The 20,250-nt window shown below is 40.8% G+C and overlaps 1 protein-coding gene across 5 annotated transcripts in view; it reads left to right on the forward strand.

Moving 5' to 3' along the window:
- The window catches only part of LRFN2 (leucine rich repeat and fibronectin type III domain containing 2), a 153,433-nt gene that overhangs the window by 116,469 nt on the left and 16,714 nt on the right, over positions 1 to 20,250 (forward strand). For all 5 annotated transcript variants that reach the window (XM_071428113.1, XM_071428130.1, XM_071428122.1 and 2 more), the window contains one exon: positions 863 to 2,255. In XM_071428113.1, the coding sequence (XP_071284214.1) occupies positions 883 to 2,255 (1,373 nt within the window). In that variant the 5' untranslated portion in view covers positions 863 to 882. The remainder of the gene's footprint in view (positions 1 to 862; positions 2,256 to 20,250) is intronic.

A 20,250-nucleotide genomic window follows, 5' to 3' on the forward strand; every position in this document is an offset into this window, starting at 1 on the left:
ATGGTTTGCCTGAGCACAGGGTGAAACCAGGTGGCAATTACACAAGTGATTTCTGCTTCTAATGCTGTCTATCATTAATTTTATTATGAGTGGGCAAGTGACTTGCCCCAGAACTGGCCAGATAATTACATGGTCATTATTAACCACATTACTGAAGGGTGAAAATGCAGTTATTTTTATCCATAAAGTCAGCTGCTTCAACCCTAAAACTAATTGCACATTATTATGCAGCAGAAAGTAATTATTATAGATACTGATTCTAGTTTCTGCTCCCAAAGAAGCAGACACTATTTCAAATGAAATCTTTCAGGATTTTTAATAAGCCTTGCAATCTGTGGTGAAGAAAGAAAGAGAGAGAGAGAGATTGAAAGAGAGAAAGACAGCAAGAAAGAAATAAAGGGAGAAAGAAAGAAAGAGAGAAAGGGAGAAAGGGAGAGAAAGAAAGAAAGAAAGAAAGAAAGAAAGAAAGAAAGAAAGAAAGAAAGAAAGAAAGAAAGAAAGAAAGAAAGAAAGAAAGAAAGAAAGAAAGAGAAAGAAAGAAAGAAAGAAAGAAAGAAAGAAAGAAAGAAAGAAAGAAAGAAAGAAAGAAAGAAAGAAAGAAAGAAAGAAAGAAAGAAAGAAAGAAAGAAAGAAAGAAAGAAAGAAAGAAAGAAAGAAAGAAAGAAAGAAAGATTTTATCATGTTTTTCTAACACGTAATTGTCCCATCCTGGAGGGCTGATGCTTTTAGGTTGTGACTCCTGAGAGGAGGCATCACAAAGTCTCTCTGGAGGTAGATGTTAGGCAAAACATAAGAAGAAAAGCATCATAACTAGTATATCAAAATTGCTGATGTTCCTTTTCACTCTTTTTGTTTCTTCCAGGTACTGTTGCGTGATTTACAATGGAAAAATTGCTCTGCGGCATCCTGGTGTTTGGAATGGCTGTCACAGTCAACGCTTGTCCCAAATATTGTGTCTGTCAGAACCTGTCTGAGTCACTGGGGACTTTGTGTCCCTCCAAGGGTCTCCTTTTTGTACCTCTGGACATAGATCGAAGGACTGTTGAACTCCGTCTTGGGGGCAACTTCATTATCAATATCAGCCGACAGGATTTTGCCAATATGTCTGGACTTGTTGACCTTACTTTGTCCAGAAACACCATTAGTTACATACAGCCCTACTCTTTCACTGACTTGGAGAGCCTTCGGTCTTTACATCTGGACAGCAACAGGTTGCCTGAGATTGAAGAGGATACTTTAAGAGGTTTAATTAACCTTCAGCATTTGATTTTAAACAACAACCAACTAAGCAGCATTTCTGATGACGCCTTTGAGGATTTTTTACTGACATTGGAAGACTTAGACCTGTCCTACAATAACCTCCGAAGCATTCCCTGGGAATCTATAAGAAAGATGATAAACTTGCACCAGCTCAGTTTAGATCACAACCTAATAGATTATATAACAGAGGGGACATTTGCAGATCTTCAGAAATTGGCCAGATTGGATCTAACATCCAACAGACTTCAGAAGCTCCCCCCTGACCCTATATTTGCCAGATCACAAGTAATTCCTTTGGTTGTTACCCCATTTTCACCACCTCTGTCCCTCAGCTTTGGGGGAAATCCACTGCATTGCAACTGTGAGTTGCTGTGGTTAAGGCGGCTTGACAGAGACGACGATATGGAAACCTGTGCTTCTCCTCCAAGTCTGAAGGGAAGGTACTTCTGGTACGTACGTGAGGAGGAATTTGTTTGTGAGCCCCCTCTTATTACACAACATACTCACAAGCTGCTGGTCTTGGAAGGGCAAACTGCCACGCTGAAGTGCAAAGCCATTGGGGATCCCACTCCCATCATTCACTGGGTGGCCCCCGATGACCGTCTCATCGGAAACTCCTCGAGGACGGCTGTCTATGACAATGGCACCTTAGATATACACATCACCACCTCCAAGGACTACGGAACTTTCACATGCATAGCAGCCAATGCTGCAGGAGAGTCCACTGCAACAATCGAACTCTCAATTGTCCAGCTCCCCCATCTTAGCAACGGCACAGGCAAAGCAGCTCCACCGAAATCCAGGCTCTCGGACATCACCAGCTCCACCAAGTCCAATCGTGGTGAAACAAAAGGTCCCCCAGAAAGGGCTGTCCTGGTGTCAGATGTGACCACTACCTCAGCTTTGGTCAAGTGGACAGTCAGCAAGTCGGCCCCTCGGGTAAAAATGTATCAGCTGCAGTATAACTGCTCGGATGATGAAGTCCTGATCTACAGGTAAATGCAGTTTTTGTTTGGTCCTCTGATGATGGCAGAGGGTGGAAATCAACATAAGAAGTCTTTTGCTCTTTGGCTTTTTACTGATTTGACTTGGAACTAAGATGGCACTGTGACCAGTAGCATTAGTGGTATTTGATAAATTTACATTCTCTTTGTCAGTTTGCCTGTTCGTCTGTTCATTGCTTTTTTGTCCAAGTCACATTGCAAATCTCTGTAGTACTCATTTTCCAACAGCTGTTTTCTGTAAAATTTTCAATTTGAGAAAAAATATTACTGCAGTTGGTAGCCTCCTTAGTAGGCTTAACAAAGAAAGGAAAACTTGAAGACTAGAAGTCAGAAATTTCCCTTTCCACCTCCTGTAGGTGGGATTGAAACAGACTACTTAGAGAGGAAGCAACGTGGGAGGAAGTTTGTGCTGTCTACCCATAACACAGGCTCTAATTATTCTGTGATTCAAGATCTGGGGTTGCTAACAAGACATTTTTCACCTATATGATAAAGCTTGTTTCTTATTTCACTAACATCTGTTCTACACAACCATAATGGCTGAAAACTTTGGAGCACCTAGTTTTTTATACCATATTAAATGCAAGAAGAGGTGGATATAATTTCAAAAGCAAACCCTGAATCTTCCTTATGATCTTCCAGTTCTACACCTCCTCTGACTTCAAATGATGTAAAGCAGGAATCGCTCTTGCAGTGAAGCAGCAATAAATTTTTAGGGACTAAAAATGTGTAGGAACAGTACAGGAAAACAGTACTACTGGTTTTTCCTTGTGTAATGGAAGAATGATTGACATATTCATGCTAATGATGAATCCCTAGAAACCACCTTGTCCTTCCTTTTTATTGCAAAGTTTCATTGAACTGAACTGTATCTTTGGTTGTATATGATCTATCAGCAAAAGTCAGAATCTTATGGAAGAATAGAACCAAACATATCAACTCTTATAACTTTATAAGCATCCTGAAGCAGTGAAGAAAAATTTGATCTGCTAGAGATATAATGGGGTTTGGGGTTTGAACCTAATTTGAGAATAAACTGTGGCCAAATTATAGTCAAAGGCATTGATTTGCATGGTAGGTTTGGTGTTATTGCCTGATGGCTATTCTGTTCTTCTGCTGCCTGCAGGGAGAGCCGAGGCACTCACCAAGTCATGGTACTTGGCCTCCAGATCCCACAACAAGCCTTGTTATTTTCTTATTTACCACAGGGTGGTTTTCTTCAGCATGAGGGAGTCAAAAGGAGAGGTAGTAAACATTCATGTGACATTTTTCCCTCACCCTTCTACAATGAAACCTAATTTTAAAGCTTCTCCAGAACAGAATGTTTAGTTGACATGGACAAAAGTTTGTGCCAACAATACCTTTATCTGAGTCAGCTGTAGAACAGAAAGAATGAAGTGATCAATTTAGCCACTCCAAATTCACGCACTCATTGTCAAAATCAGGAATATTGACCAGCAAGTCCAAAAAACATTTTTTAAAGGATATTTATTCAAATACTGAAATAATCTGAGGAAATTCAGTTCTGTCCACCTCCATTCCTCAATTATAAAAATATCTTGAAATAAATCAATTAGAAAGTGAAAATTATTTCTTTTGCTCTGGCTAATGTACAGTGGAACCAGTGTGTTAGCTTTGGGAATTGCAACTATGTGGAATTAAGCAGAATGAAAGGATGAGATAAAGTAATGATACAGTATTAGGAATAGAATGGAAGAAAACATGCTAGTGCATTTTTTTTTTCCCAAAGCAATGCTTTTGGCAGAAGCTCAGCAGTAATTAAGATCTTAAGCACAGTGTAAGGCTGAAAAACACTCTGAAAGATGTATAAGTCATATGTTCATTGAAAAATTAATTTGGCCAAGTGAACAGGAATATTCCTGCAACCAGAAAAAGAAGTTTGCAGGGGTTGTCAGATGTTGGAAGTGGTTGGATGTGTCAGTTTTCCTGGGAGGAGGATGGCTGGGGTTAAAAAAAACAAACCATGCAGCCTAGGAGCTGGATGGGTGAGAATTGGATGCACAGTGAAGAAAGATGGTATCTTGCCAGCCTGGTCTAGAACTAAAAGTTGCTGTCAAGATTTTAGGCACCCCTAAAAGTTTGGTCCTTTGCTGCTTTATTTCATTGTGGCTCAGTTTTTCAGAAGCTCAGTGAGGAGAGTGTTATTTTGAAAAATCTCCCATCAGGCCTTTTTTAAGGATTCACTGATGATGCATAGTTCTTTTCATTCATAGCTCTCAAAAGCACTTCACCAAAGAAAACTTTTTTTTTTTCCTCTGCATTTTGCACCAGGGAAAAATGAAGCCTAGAAAGATGAAGTGATTGTCCAGAGTCTGAGAGTTAATCAATGGTACTCATAATATCAAAACCAGTCCTTACAACTTCCAGTCAGGGAACCACTCAGTCCCTTAGAGTTAATTAACTAAAGCTGTTTTGCTTTAATTGGTCAGATGCATATCACTGCAATGAGTGTGTGGAAAAACCTAAGGGAAAAGGATTTCTACAGTGCTCTGCTCCATAAAATGCTGTGTATGTGCTAAATGGGACGTGATACTGCTTAGCTGCTGAAATGATGGGCACTTAATATACGCTAAGACAGTCGGTATTCCAGGACTGAGACACATCAGCTGTGCTCAGCTTTTAGGAATCCTGCTTCACCAGCAAGAAATGTGTGCACAAAAGACAGAAATCTGCTGCTCTCTCCTCTTAAGAATTTTTCATGGACATTGTACTCATTGTGAAAGAGTGAAAGCAGTTCTCCCCTCCCCATTGGTATCAACATTTTTCCTGATCAGTACCCAGGACACCAGTCCCATTTCCCCTTCCGTGCCAGCTGTGATTTTCCACCATCAGGATGGTGCAAAAGGGGAATACAATAGGGTGCAATGGCTCAATAAAAATTCAAGTTTTGGGACATTCTGGCAAATGTTGTCTGCTGGGCCTCCCATTTGTACTGAGCTGAAATGGTACCAGAATGTGAAGTTTGGCTTTGGACATACCAATGCCATTATAATGAAGATTAGCTGGAGGAACACTGTTTGTCTGCTTTCCCATCTGACCTTCCCTTGTATTTGCTATCTCAGGGCCTTTGCTCAAGCTCATAGCAGGTTTTTATGCATCTCTTTCAATTCATTCAGGGTGCATATTTCTGATTGTGATTAAATGAGTAGGTCCTGGATCTGCATTCTGTGGGTTTTAATGCAGCAGTCTTTCCATTCTTTCATCTTCTCTGTAATACCAACACCAGTGCTAGTAAATCACTTTTAGCCAAGATGAGAAGCTTGTTACAAATTGCAGAACTGAAAATAATTCCTTATTTGAAGGAAAAACATGCAGAAAGAATAACCAATGTCCAATAGAGAAAGGGATGGAAGAAGACCAAGGTCTATGACGAGATGTCTGTCCTTGAACTCAGGGTTAAAGGAGTGAACACTAGGAAACCTCCTCTGTCATAAAGATCTTACCTACTCTCCTCAGTCAGGACTCCAAAGTGTTTTAGATGTGTAAAAACATCACTCTTAAGATCAGTGCGACACATGCACTGGTAAGCTTAATTAATTTTAAATAAGGAAATGAAATGAAATATAAATGTTTAGAAAATCATATCTTTGAGCCTCAGTTTCCCATATGTAACCTGGGTGACAGCATCACCTTGCTCCATGGGGATAAACACATTAGAAAATATTATGGAACCAGGAGCCCACATAAATAAATAGGGAGACTCGCTTTGAAGTCATTGTGTGGTCTGCAGCAACAGGGATAGTCATGAATGATTAAGATGGAGGATTACATAACTGCAACACTTGAATTCAAGTAAGGCATCTGGGGAGAGAGATTGTGTTTTTTTCATGCATAGAGCACCCTACATGATGGGGGACTGAGTCTCACTTTTGGCTGGCAGGCATTGCTGTAATATATACTTTCACTACTTTTTCAAAAGCGAATAAATCTGCAAGTGTTTTGTAGAACTTCCCAGGTCATACTGAGCCTTCTGGCTGTGTTTTGAATTAAAGCAAAGATGCAGCTATTTAAAAATGTGCATCTGAAGTGCGACACTGCCATTAGATTTATGAGACATTTAGGTCTGTTTTATTTTGTGGTATTTCATAGTAAAAGTGATGAAAACAGCTGTACAAATTAAGAATTACTGTAGTGTTATAGTCTCCCTAACTTATAAATTCTGCACTGGGAAAAAAAATATTTTATATGTTTCTGAAAGCTTATTTTTTAAATATATATTTTATGTAGCAGGCAGTCGAAACATTAAAATACGAATAAATGGCTCCACATCTCCAGTTTATTTAAACAATGGTGCCATGGATTTGATTACTTAAACAATATAATAATGATTTATATTTACACAGCTCCTTTTACTGCAGCTGCTTTACAGGGTGGCTGAACAGAGATCCCCACTATCCTGTCACCTCTCAGTTAAATATTGGCTGCAGTTTAGCTATATGCAGGTGATTGTTCAGTTCCTTTTCATGAGCAAAAATAGCTTCAGCATTTGCACTCATGGATACTTTAAACTAGGGAGTAAGTAGTTAACTGAGCTTGAATTTCCCACAGCATGGTGGTATAAATATACCCATGCACTCTTCTAGTCAAGTGCATGTCAATAAGAAAGTGCTTCATGGCTGAGGTGCTGCAGACTTCAGGAATATCTAATTCACATAAGGAGGCTCTCTCAAGCAGCAGTGCCACATTGAGCATCAGAGAGGATGCCATTGTCTAATCCTTCTTGCAAGGAAAGCCTATAGTGTGGAGATCTACCAGCTCAAGACTGAAAACAAAGGAAGCCCTGTCCTGTTGCTGGTAGGGCAAATTGTCTCAACAGCCTGATGCTGTAGCAAAGTGTGTTTATGTCATTTTGTGTCTGAGGAATGTTAGAAACACAGAGTACTGGTTAGCTTTAGCAAAAGACGGAGGATTCATTTATTCCAAAAGACCCGAATATCTGTCCTTGTGATTTGGTCACTGGGCTCAGACAAATAAAGATTTGCAGATAAATGTCTGCCACACTTCTACCCAATTTTCAGTTCCACCCATCTCCAACCTCACTAGGCACTGACCTGCCTCCATGGCTCACACCTGGAGCAAAATTCCTGACTTAGACTCAGCATATGAGCTGGGCTATTCCAGATGCATTATATGCAGGATACAACCCTTGATTTGGCCAAAGCATTTACATATTTAAACATTAAATTAAACAACAACTAGGAGGGAGGACAGCACATGAAGATCTTAATCAGCATGTATTAATCTTTTATATTTGACAGGTAGAGAGCGCCAATTTATAAAAATAAAAACACGAAGTCACAGTCCAAAGGGAAGCAAAATTTATATCATCAGTGCAGAGGGAAGTCTGGCATGGACATTTAGTAGTTCAGACCATTTGAGAGTGGTTTTCAGCAGGAGTGTCTATTGGCTTCTGGAGTACCCTCAGCAAGTGCAAGCTTGCTGCAAGGCATCAGTCATAATGAAGCTGCTTTACAGATGCCTGTATTCTGGGACTGTGGGGTTTTATTTGTGTCTGCTGGAAACATTTTCATCTAGTCTTTTTTTTGTTTTCTTTCTTTTGCTGGAGGAAGTACAGGGACAGTTGTTTTTTGGGGTTATTTTTTGCTTGGTTTTTGTTTGTGCTTGTTTTTTCCCCACCACCCCACCCTCCCTTGCAATATGAGGAATATTTAAAGAATAAATAAGAAAATGTAGTGAAAAGGAGAAAAAATACATGTATTACCAGAAAATTATATGAAAAAAATATATTAAAAAATAATATATGCAAGAAAAGTAGGTGTACATCTCAGTAATGTCCCTAAATTCATCCTAGATTGTTGTGAAAAACTATCATCCACTTGACTCTTGTAACAATCACAGAAAATGATGAGGAATCCATTGGTCAGAGCACATCCAGTTCAGGATGAGCAGAACCTGACCATGTGGATGCTGCCCAGACCATTTTCTTGTTTGATCACTGACACAGAAAAGCAAAATACTAAATAGCCCCTTATCCCTAGGGGAAATGTGCCCCTGGCATGATCATGAGACATGTATGTGAGGGTTCATGAGAAAGTGCTTACACTGCTGCTGACCATTCTGCATGCCCCAGCAGAGCAGGGCAGGGCAGGACAGCATCTGCTCCCAGCTTGGAGGCATTCCCATTTCCTTCAAAATTTAACTCCTGCCAAATAACATTTCTTGAGGCTTGTGGAGAAGTTGTATGTGACAGCTCTACCCCAAAACTCAGCCTCAGGAGTTGAATATGAAGGCAAATTGCCTGATTCTCATCTCACCCCACATCTAGGGGTGTTGCACAATGTGGAAAGGAAATTAGAATCACTTAAGACAACGCTCTCAGGCACATGATGTGATTTTTAGGGCAGTCCTGTGCGTGGCCAGGCGTTGGACTTTGATGATCCTTGTGAGTCCCTTCAAACTCAGAATATTCTGTAATTCTGTGATTCAGCATGAGACAGTGGTACCTGTTTAATCTCTGTTACCAATTATTAATTCAGCTCAATAAGGCTGAGCATTCTCATTCAAGGGGAATTCAGGATGAGCTAGTTCTTGCCCATAACATCTGCCACATCTTCTCTCTCAGATGCTGCAAATATCTGCCCCTCACAGCCTTTATTGCAATAAAAAGTTATACATCTGATTCCAAAATGAAACACTGAAATAAGATTTTTATTTAGCTTCAGGTGAGTCAACAATTTGATCTCTAAATGAAAATCTTTACCATGTCCATAATTTGTATATGTATTGCACATTTAACCACCCAAGAGGCTCTACTTCATCTCTGCATTTTCACTGCAGCAAGTTCCCAATATTCCTTTCCTTTCTGCTGCTCATCCATTGAATTCCAGTTGGTGTCAGAGATTCACTCTAATATCTTCTTTATTTTGGGTCACATTTACTGATATCTGGGTCCTTTTAGGAGGAATGGAAAAGGTATCAGCGACCACAAAGTGTGACAACTACTCCTAGTCTTTCTAAATCTGCAGCCAAGAACATCCTCCCTCCCCTCACTTCACCCTTCATTTCATCTGGATCGCCACCAATTCAGACTACTTAGAAATCTCCTCCAAGGGTGTTGAACCAACAGTAAAACAAATGGCTGAAAAATACCTGCTTGAAGGAGAGGGTGATTTATTTTTGTCCACAGGTGTTTTGCAATAGAGTTACAAATGAAAAAAATGCTTAAAAGCATATTGTGCTCTAAAACACCACATTACTAAAATTTGCCTTGCCAGTTTGAGATAATTCTGTCCAACTGAGCTCCCACTTGCTCACGTGCAGGTTCCAGGCTGTAGGCAGGTGAAAGAGGGTGCCTTGACAGCTCCTACCTCCCCAGCTTTCTGACACCCCACCCCATACAGCTCCCACCTGAAGTCATTGGACAGCCTTTTTACCCATTTCAAAGCTGATGTGACTTTACATTCTTGGTAGGAGGGTCTTCAAAGAGAGCTCTTTCTCCTGCTGCAGTAGGCTCCTATTTCTCCTTGTCTTTCCAGTGCTGAACAGTTGAGCTCTGACTGTGAATATTGTTTTGAGGGTTGTGCAAGCAATTATATTCATTTGGTTATGTAGGACTATTTTTTCTATCAAATACATGAGACTGGACAAAAAGGATGACAGGGAAAGAATAAAGAATAAGTCAAAATTACAAACACAGCCAGAACATAGTGCCTTATTTCACTGGCATAACTGCAGACTTACCTACCTAATTGCTTGGTCTGAATTTCCTATTATACCCTTTCTCTTTCACACCAGGCTTTCTGCTTGTAGGCTCAGGCTACTTTCAGAAGAAAATCTACTTTTTTCTACAATGATGGAACCGATTAACCCTAACACATAATAGCAATGATACAGCTTGTTTTCCAAGAGACATTACTTAAAAATGTAGAACTAGAAAAAGACACAGCATTGGAAAAATTTAAAAGAAGAAAAAAGAGAAGAATACAATGGACTAAATAAATTATATTATAAAGTCTTCATTAGCTTTAGCCCTTACAAGTCTGGCTATTTTTGGAGTTGCCTATAAAAGGCAGGTTTTCTGAGCAAGACATTTGCATTCAGAGTGATAAAAAGTCTCTTTTCAGTTGATACAGCGCAAGCTGAATGCAACACTTGCTTCTCATTTAAAACTATTTTGGGGCTTCAGTTGGGATGTTGATGGTGAGTAGTCTTTGTGTTAATGCTTTGGTTAGGGAAACATGAAAGAAGAGAATTCAGACAAGCTGAGGAACTTAAAATTTTAGGCAGAAATCAGGTTCATGCTTCGTGTAATTTTTTGAGTGCTGTACTTGTAGATTTTCAATGAAGGCTTGTACTACAAATAATTTATCTTTTCTTTGTTCTTAAAAGGGCACAGGAGAAATATAGCTCAAATTTTGACTAGTAAAGAAAGAAAATATGAGGTAATGGATGTCTTTGAAAATAAGATATGGGTTATTTCATTGTCATGCCACCCTTTCCCCCAAATGTGTCTTGTTTTGCAGTCTAATATGAGGACAGTAGACATGTACCCTGTAGTCCATAATAATCTGTAGTAGGGCCTAGCAAAATGGTAATCCAGCCCTAGTCGAGGATAGGAGGCTAGTACTTTCATCTAAAGAAACCTTGGAACTATAATGCCATTGAGAATTGCATATGTTTAAAATTAAATGTTCTGATTTTCATAGCAGAGAAAAGCAGCCCAGCCAGCAGGCTGATCTGCTCTATTGACACAGCCCTACTGACAGAGCCTCACAGCATGATCATATTAGGTCCTAGAACATTTGTCAAGAATCCAATAAAGTGGCTCTGGTCAGAAAGGAAGCAGGTTTTGGCAGAGGGCACTGTAGAGTGGAAGCAAAATTGCCTGTGTGCCACAAGAGCAGAGATGGAGACACTTGTGCTGGGCAAGGAAGAGAGATGTTAGTCTGGCATCCTGGGATAGGAAAGAGTCCACCCACTACGTGGCTACAGCCATGCTTTAGGGTGGCTGAACAATCCCTGGAGACAGCAAGGTAAGGCTATGCCCTAAGCCTCTTTTGTTCAGCTGCTCCTGGTTTACAGATTAGTTTATTTGCAGACATGAACAGTTTGAGACAGCCAGCACTAGGTGTGAATTCATACTGTATTTGCCCATCTGTCGTCCCTCCCCTTCCTCTTCCATCACTTTGAATTTGCCTAAGTGTTGTAATATATTTATTGTCTCATAATTTACTTCATTTTGACTAGAAAACAAATAAAAGTGCTATTTGCTCAACCCAATACTTTTTTTTTTTTAATTATCTGTTTATTTAATCGGCTTAGTTTGTGGAACTAATTGGCTCTTATGCAGATATCCCAAACCGTGCTCTGAATTTTTCTCTCGGAGTGGGGATTGCACAGGCAGTAGCTGCCCAGTAGACATATGGGCAGCTGACAGCATCAAGACACCCCAGCAGCAGCTCTGTCGTCTGGCAGATTGCCTCAGAGAGTCAGGCCTGATGAATCAGTCCTTCTGCTGGCGCTGGGAGCGTGGGGCACTCCTCTGCTCCAGCAGGCTGCCTCAGAATGAGAAACAAGCACAGCCCCCACGCTCCTTGAACTGCAGCCTTGGGACGGCTGGCAGTGTCCAAATGAGCTTGAATCTGGCTAATTTGGGTGTGTGGAGGCAGAGTTTCAGCTTGGTTACTCTCAGGTGAGGATGTGTCACTAGCTTGATGCCTGCTCTTCTCTCTGCTGCAGTGTGGATTTTCACAGCCTGGAAGTGCCATGGGGAGGAATTTAACAGGGCTGCCAAGGCTGGGCAGTGGGAGAGGGGAAGAGAAAAGAAATTGGCTTGGAACTGTCTTATCTCTCTGTGCCTCTTCTCTTCTAGCCCTGAAAGGGGGCTAAATGTTCTTGTGAGCTGAGCAGGCAACAAAACCAAGAGGACCCCTGCAACCAAGAGGACCCCTGCTTCTCTCCTCAACCCCTGGGTCCTTGCAGCCTCCTCTGGTTGCTGATTCAGTCAATGATGTGGCAGCCCCTGAGCAAACAGAAGAAGGAAGGGCCACCTGGAGTCACCTTCAGAGCCTGGCCCCTCCAGTCCAGGGACTCATAAAGCCCAGGCTGGCTGCTGTCACAGGCTGCTGGCTGAAGAGAGGGGCAGGGACAGCTCTGTCTTCTCTGGTGCTGTCAGACAAACCTCCTGCACTCTCAGTGGTACTAGAAATGCTGCAATCCCTTTGCTAGAAAAATCAGTGCAGAAGTACTTCTGTCTCTTGTATGATTTGCCTAGGGGTATGACCCCCACTGAGCACACAAGACTATATGTATGGCTAGTAGTTTAAATTGTTTGCTGGTTTTTTTTTCCTCTGGGGACACTGGCAATTTCTGTGAGGTGAAGAACTCTTTGCAAGAGAAAAGATGAAATGAACACTGGGAGCAGGATTCCCACTTGTGAAAAGTATTAACAAAAGCCTGAGGGACTGCAGCAGTCCCAAATCAGGGCACAGTACTGCACCTTTGCACAACAATAGGTTGGTGTGGAGTGAAGACCTTGTGCTGCACAAACTCTGTCTAGTGAAAGCATATGAGGTTTTAGCTGTTTGTTTTTTCAGGAGGTAAGGGTTTTTTCTCACTATAACAGAGTATCATTTTTTTCGTTCACCTTTCCCCGTTTTCCCTATTTGGGCTCTTTCACGGATATTTCCTTATTTGGGCTCTTTCATAGATAATTGTATTGGCTGTGGATTAATTAACCAATTATGTTGGAGTATTTTTCAGACTAAATCCTTTATTTCATTGTTCTTAAACAGCTTGCATTGTGACACAGCTCCTGACAGTTTGCTGCTCCCTGTACTTCCCCATTTAAGGGCTGGGTTAAATTAACGTGCTTGATGAGATTCATGCCCATTATTTAGTGAAACCATATATGTCTACACTAGGTCAAAACCTGTTTTCTACCCTCTTTATGTGATTTCAGTGCAGAAACTTTCTGTGGTTTCAAGGTAGCAAAGGGAGTCCAAGAAAAGCTGTAGAAACTTACAGGAGTCCCTCCTACTTAAAGTCCCTGAGGACATGATCTGTGTTTTCCTGGCTCCTGCCATTTTCATCTCCTCTGCTTAACCCCAGTGAAGCTAGCTGATGACAGGGAGGCATATACTCAAAAGTGTTGCTTGCTGTTTTTTAAATCAGGTCACATTTACTAGTTCCCAAACAAAAGATGTCATTGTGGGGAAATTTTGAAGCTAGTACCTCAGTTTAGCCAAAGCAAACCTTAATCTGGCACATAATGGGACAGAACCACAATGTAATTGACTGTTCTTGACATTGAACAAGGATCAGATTTAAAAACTGATTTAAAAAACCCAGATCAACAGTAATTGGTCTTACAGTCATAGCAGAAATGTGCAACATCTGTCTAGCACACCCTCCAAACACCTGCCTCTGCAATGGCTATGAAGAAACAAACCATGCATCAACTCAGTTTTATTTTCTAGCCCTGTTTAAAATGGAACAAATGCTGGAATACCTCTCCCGTGGGAAATTCCAATATTGTAACATCTGTTTCTGTAGACTGAAAATTCTCCATAACAGTTGTTTTGTTTGCTTATTGGAAAAAAAAAAAAAAAAGCATTTCATATGGAAATGTGGAAGTGTTGCTATCAATCTCTTTGTGGATGTTACAACTTTTGTAATGACAGTCCCATTTCCACCATACATCATGCCCCTTGAGGAGTTACTCTCCTCCTGGATGTAAGGCTCTATAAATTCACCACATTCACTTTGCTCTTTCCCCTCACCACAGAGCTCCTTCTTCCAGCCCATATTGTCCCTGCTTTCACCTCCTTCATTGGCAAAGGAATGGCTGGACTGTACAGGGAGAGGAGGCAGCTGCTCGTGGGTGAGTGAGAAAGGAGCAGAGGACATGGTGGTGAGGCAGAGCAAGGGCTGGGAGCAGAGCACCCCTCACAGGTGCCGGGGAGAGGAAGAACATTGTGGATCCCCACACCTGTAGCTTTCATTTTAATTTTTCTTATAAGAGGCAAGAAAAAATTGATCTAGCAGAACCTCCTATTTTAATACTAAAATTATGTTTAGTTTGAGATATCCAATCTACTTTACAGTCAAAGTGTACCATGGGTTTACTAGCATCCAATGTTACTGCATGTAGGAGCTTTGAACACGCGGTCCAGGAGAAGTCCAAGTAATGCAAAATACTTCACACAAACTCCTTTGGGGGGGATTGTTTGGCACAGGTAATGAGTCCATCTGCCAGACACGAACCAAACAGCTCTGCCTCACACAGTCACAGCTGCAGGAGCTAAAAACCTCCAGCTGAAGTTTCTGCCCTGGGAGTCATCACATTTGTCAGCCTTTCCCTGACAGCAGCAGTAGATACCACACTTGTACCATCCCAGCTGCAGCCTCCCTGCTACAGGTGAAACAAAAAGGCCCTCTTACATATTCTGAGATGTTCTGCCCAATTTTGAGTGTGTGATGTTTTGTGTTTTTGCTGGCAGTGACAGCACTGCTCAGCAGGTGACACGCATTGCTGTTTAACTGCAGCACTGTCTCTTACACTTCGTTTTAATGACAGTTCAAAAAGGCAGAGAGCTGTGCAACATTTAGCTAAAGGCAGAGGAATGAAGATGGAAGATAAAATCTGAAAAGGGTGACATGAGCACATAGAAAGGTACATGAAGGCAGAGAGATCAATTTGGGGGGGAAAAAAAATCTTCTTTATCTTTACTCCCCCTTTCTGTTCCAACTTTACTTAAGGTATTCCTTCTTTTCCTTTTGTTCCCCTCTGGATTTTTCTACAAATCAAGAGCTTAGTAGTGTTAAGTCACAACAGACCTGTCAGGACTGGATCCTCTTTTCCCACTTGTGATTTAATTTATGGCCAGACTGAAATTTCACTGCTTTCATTTTCTATTCAGAATTATCAGGCTTGCAGGTCTGTGATACTTTTTGCTAACTAGAGAACTATGAGATCTATGACTGTTGACTTTTCTGTCATGGATTTTTCTTTAAAAATGTTAGATAAATGTTAGATAAATCATTTGAGCCTGTGTTTTATGTGTTTATCCTTCTGCTGTTTCTTCTCACCCCACTGTATTTAGATACCATTTTTGATAACCAGTATTTTACTGAGCATAGATATATGAATATATAGAAGACACAGTTTCATGAGCCAATATAGGATGCTCCTTATACATGTGTTTATCACGAACATGGTAACTACAATTGAGATACTCACAAGTAGAACAACCCTCAGTGAGGATTCAGAGATTAGAAATTCAATGCTGCTTCCAAGGATGGGTTAACATACACTGTTTCCTAAAAATCCACTATATTCTCTACTCTGCCACAGAGGTAAAATGAGGTGCTTTCTTTTGCTGTAGAGCAGGCCAGGAATGGAAGCAGAACAGACTTTTCTGTGGGTTTCAGTACTATTTTTCATCCTTAGAAACTATGGAAATTTAACTGCTGTTCAGTCAGATCTGGATAAGCACCAAAACTTTGCAGAGACTGACTATTCAATGAAATATTCAAGCTTTTCTTAATAAGGCCGCTGTTAATTCTAAATGTCTATAGGTAGAACACCTCAGAAAATTGTAGATCTATTTCCCCCAAAATGAAAAGTGAAATTATGGAAGGCGTAAGAAAAATATGTAGGAAATAATATTCTATTCCATTAATATTTTAAAGGTTTTCACTGAAAAACGAGCTTCTTAAGTTCTGTTTTTAAAAATGGATATCTGAACAGGCTAACTTTTTTTCTTGAACCTATGAATACTCTTATTAAGAACAAAAGATGCAAACAGAACTACTTCATTTCAAATTTCTTTTTAATAAACTCCAGCTTCTGAGAACTACAAGATACTTTTCTGTCATTAATCCAGAAAAGCTCTGTTAAACTTCACAGCCGAAAATTACAGTGTGTAGCAGAGAGTTAGCATTTTGGCAATCTCACATGCCTTCTGTTTTGTTTACAAAGAAGTTGAGTGTAGTTGACAGCCTACACAAACAGACTGCCTGGCTCCCCTGGAGAGGTTTCTGTACCCCCAGGTTCCAGTATTTAGTTCAGACAATGGCTGCAGAAGGCAGCTCAAGCGGAGTCGCCTTTCCTCCTCCCGCCAGCTCCCATGCCCAGCTGGAGTGGGGTGAGAACCACTCTCACTTTCCTGGGGGCCACATCTCAGGTGGACCCAAGTGTTGGACTCAGCAAGGCTGCCCCTCACCTTGCCAGGACAGGGGCAAGACACGGTCTCTACATAGTGATTTGGAGCTCTGAGCAGGCAGGAAGGCTGAGCTTTTGTGGCTGAGCCATTTCTTGACAATCCATTAGCCTAAACATAGTCCGACTCTCTTTGATGCATGAATTTTTTTTACAGAGCTACCAGAAATAAAAGCTTTTGGTGGCTAAAATCGGCAGCTATATCTCCAAGTGACTGATACACTACTCCCACAGGCAGCCCTTTTGGAAGCTGGTTCGTGATGTTATTATGCTGCTGTTTTTGGGGTAAGTCGTGTGCTGCAGAATGCACTTCTCAGCACAACTGCAAATGAAATGTCTGCCACAGACACGGATAGAGTGCACAATGAATTATTGCCTTTCCGACATTTTCTTTCTGCAAAGTGAACAACAATGAACAGAGTCTAGAAGTGACAATCAGTCTTAAACTACTCCTCCAGTATACCTCCTATCAGTGATCTGCTTTTCCCACTCTTGTGACACATGCACATGTTAATCTGAAAATGATACTCTGACTTGTGAAGAACCTCCTAGACAGCTGGTGATTTTTGTTGGCTTGGAAGGATTCATGAGTTTGTCTATACCCATAATGTTCCATCATTCTCAAATTCTCAGGCGTTGAGTAGCTATGACCCTGAGGGGAGTGCAATGCAACTATTACTCATTGGTAACAATGGGATATTCTCCATGGGCATCATGTGTCATTGTCAGTAGATCAGAGAATTGCTGCTGACCTTAAATGGAGAAGAGAAAAGGATAAAGGTCACCTTTGTTTCATCTACACAACAAAAGTTTTGAAAATGGCTTGTCATGAAAGCATTAAAGATCTGCTGCACAAAACCCTTGGGCTGAACGGTGCTGGCTTCCTTAGCATATGTGATAGTAGAACCACTTTAGAACTGAATAGTACTGCAGAAACTAACATGCTCAGCTGAAAAGGTACTGGTTTTACATTCTTCTGTGTTCATGTGGTCCTGTGACCTTCTGAGGAAGCTGCTAAATCTTAGGGGACATTTTCTATGTCACTTTTAATAGTGATAATAGCACACAGAAGTACCTCACAGTCACAGACATGTTTCAAGTGGAAGTGACTGGATACAAAAACACAACCTATCTTTGGGCACTCTAGAACTGGCTTTAAACACCTTTTATGCAGGAGATACCATGATCTTCCTCTTTCCATTTTGTCTTTGTATCCCCTTCAATTTCAACCAGTTACCCTAGGTATTTTCACATAATTAAACTCTTGATACTTGGCTTCATGTTTATCCTGGCCTTGGACAGGTTGTCTGTGGACCACCTGGGCTTTCTCAAGTCTGTCCTTCAATCATTTTCTAAAAATTATTTTACAAAAAGCCATTAACTATTTAGCAAGTCATCTTGGCCAGTAGCAGACTATCCATCACCCATGAGATTATTTTTTATATTCCAAATCTCTACAACACCTTGCCTCCTCTCTGTAAATATATAAGTTCATACCATCCTCTGATTCTTCCAAAAGTAAATTTCAGAACTTTAATAATTCTCAACAGCTTTAAATAGACTATGTCTCCATCCTACCTCAAAGTCTGCTCTTGGCTTGTTGTTTTTACTTCGTATGCAGATGTGTAAGCCACTCTTTATCTTTCTCAGGCTGAAGTGAGGATCTATACATCCAAAGTGGAAATGAGCTGTGACATTTTGATGTTGTGGTATGAACCAGTAGACAGACATAGAGTCAAGAACTTTTCATCCCCTGAGAAATCCTCAAGTCCAGTAAACCACAGTGCTGTGGATCAGTGGAAGAATCCCTGGATAAAGTCCCCAGCCTGTGCTGGACTCTGCTGAACAGAAAGTCAGACTAGATGATCATGACTACCCATACTGCTATTAACATTTGGGAACCACCCCTTCCCACAAAGTCAAGAACATAAAAGCAGTCAAACTGTCAATCAAAGTCTTCTGGTGAAGTCAGCAGGTTCAATAAAACTGAACGTCTCTGTGTAAGCTAATGCTAGAATTGTATGCATTAAGGTTTCAGTTGCCTTAACTTTTTTGAGTGAATACTCATTACTTTAACAGTCACATCACAGCAGTCATATGGATCTTCTATGGCTTTATCAAAAAAAGGCACTGCATGGCCTTGTCTTCCTTGAGAGCTAAGCAGAACCTTTATAACTGATGTGGCAGGGGCTGTCAAGCTTTCAGTCAGTACTGGTCTCCAAGTACCAGCCCTTCCTAAATGTTACTGACAGTAAGGCTGGTGAAAACAACAGGTACTGACCATTTCAGAGACAGCTGGAATGGTTATCTGGAAGTCTGGTAGGACAGAACCTAACAAACCTTAAGCAGTGTCCACAGGTGCAGAAAGCATGTGGTAGTATCAAAGTCTTTCTCTATCCTTGTTTATTCTCTGGGTAAGCAATTAAGCTATGATCCATGAAGTGTCTCCTATCCTGTTCCACTGAAGTCTTGTGAATTGATTTTATCTCAGCAAGATACAGCTTGTGTACATACTTGTTCTTGACTAAACTAAGAGGATATTATGACAGTTTACATTGGGCTGCATCTGAGATGGGAAAATATGAAAACGTATACTTCTTTCTTGCTTCACTGTAGGGATGTTCTTCACCAGCCAGTCCCTTGCATTGTTGCATCCGAGGATATTTTGAGCACTGCAGACACACCTCTGCTTTTTGGGCTGCCTTCTGTGCTGTGGTTCATAGTGGAAGAGGTTTGGTCTAGATATGTCTTTTGGGGTGTATTGCTCTCTGGGATGGTCAGTGGTCTCTGCAGCCATTCATGAGTGTTGCCCTCTTTGCTGCTTCTGCTTTCCTGCATTGCTGCTGTTTTTGATATGCCAGTGTGAAGGCCTCAAGCATTGCAATGCCAGCAAGGCTAGGGATGAAAGATAGCAAGAGCAGATTTCTTTTAAGAATTAAGCACAGGCTCAGTGCAGTGGTACAGATTAGGCCAGGTTTAGTGAGCACAAGCTCAGCCTTAAAACAATTGCTGAAGGAAACATCACTGAAGGAATTATTAAGACACAGTGTGCTTGTGACTGGGTGAGCAGTCTCAGTACCAGAGAATTCACTAGGGCCCCTGGGCACATACTCATGACTCTACTCTGATTTAAAACAAGACAGAAATGCCAATGCCTTTGCATTTCTTCTGCATTTTCTTTTATGGTCATATTTACCCATATACTTAAACTTTTGTGTGGGCAAGTACAGCAGCCATTTCTCTACCAAATTTTAAATCTATTTTAGCCAGAACCATTAGAGGAGCCATCTCCACCTGTACAGGATTTCCTTCTAGACAAAAATGGAGCCAGCTGTTCCTTCAACTCATGGTAGCTGTCCCTTGAGTTATAGAAAGCATTTCCATTAGAGACTATTCTAGTTAATTACTTTTGAATATTGGTTAAAACTTTCTGAAATCCTCAAAGTATTTGCTTGACACTAGTGAATGTTCACAGAAAAATGACCCTTTGTGTCATCACATGGGTCACTCTGAAGATGTCCACAGCTTCTTGAGGGAGACAGACTTTGTAATCTGAGAAGATTGCTTTAGGATAAAATATTATGCTAACACCTTCTCTCTTAAACTGAGAGCAGCGTAGAAATTTGTAACTTCAAAAATCTGTCTTCATAGGATTACAGGTTGTTCTCTTCAGAGACAAGAAAGTGTTCTATAATGTCACACAGAAATTATGAACACAGAAAGGAGGATAACTTCTGTACATTTGCTTTTGAACCTTATAAAACTTGTCCCTGAAAGTAGAGC

Source organism: Agelaius tricolor, unplaced genomic scaffold (genome assembly GCF_023055355.1).
Source record: "Agelaius tricolor isolate 1412-34295 unplaced genomic scaffold, bAgeTri1.0.p SCAF_1, whole genome shotgun sequence".
In the NCBI taxonomy this organism is placed as follows: Eukaryota; Metazoa; Chordata; class Aves; order Passeriformes; family Icteridae; genus Agelaius; species Agelaius tricolor.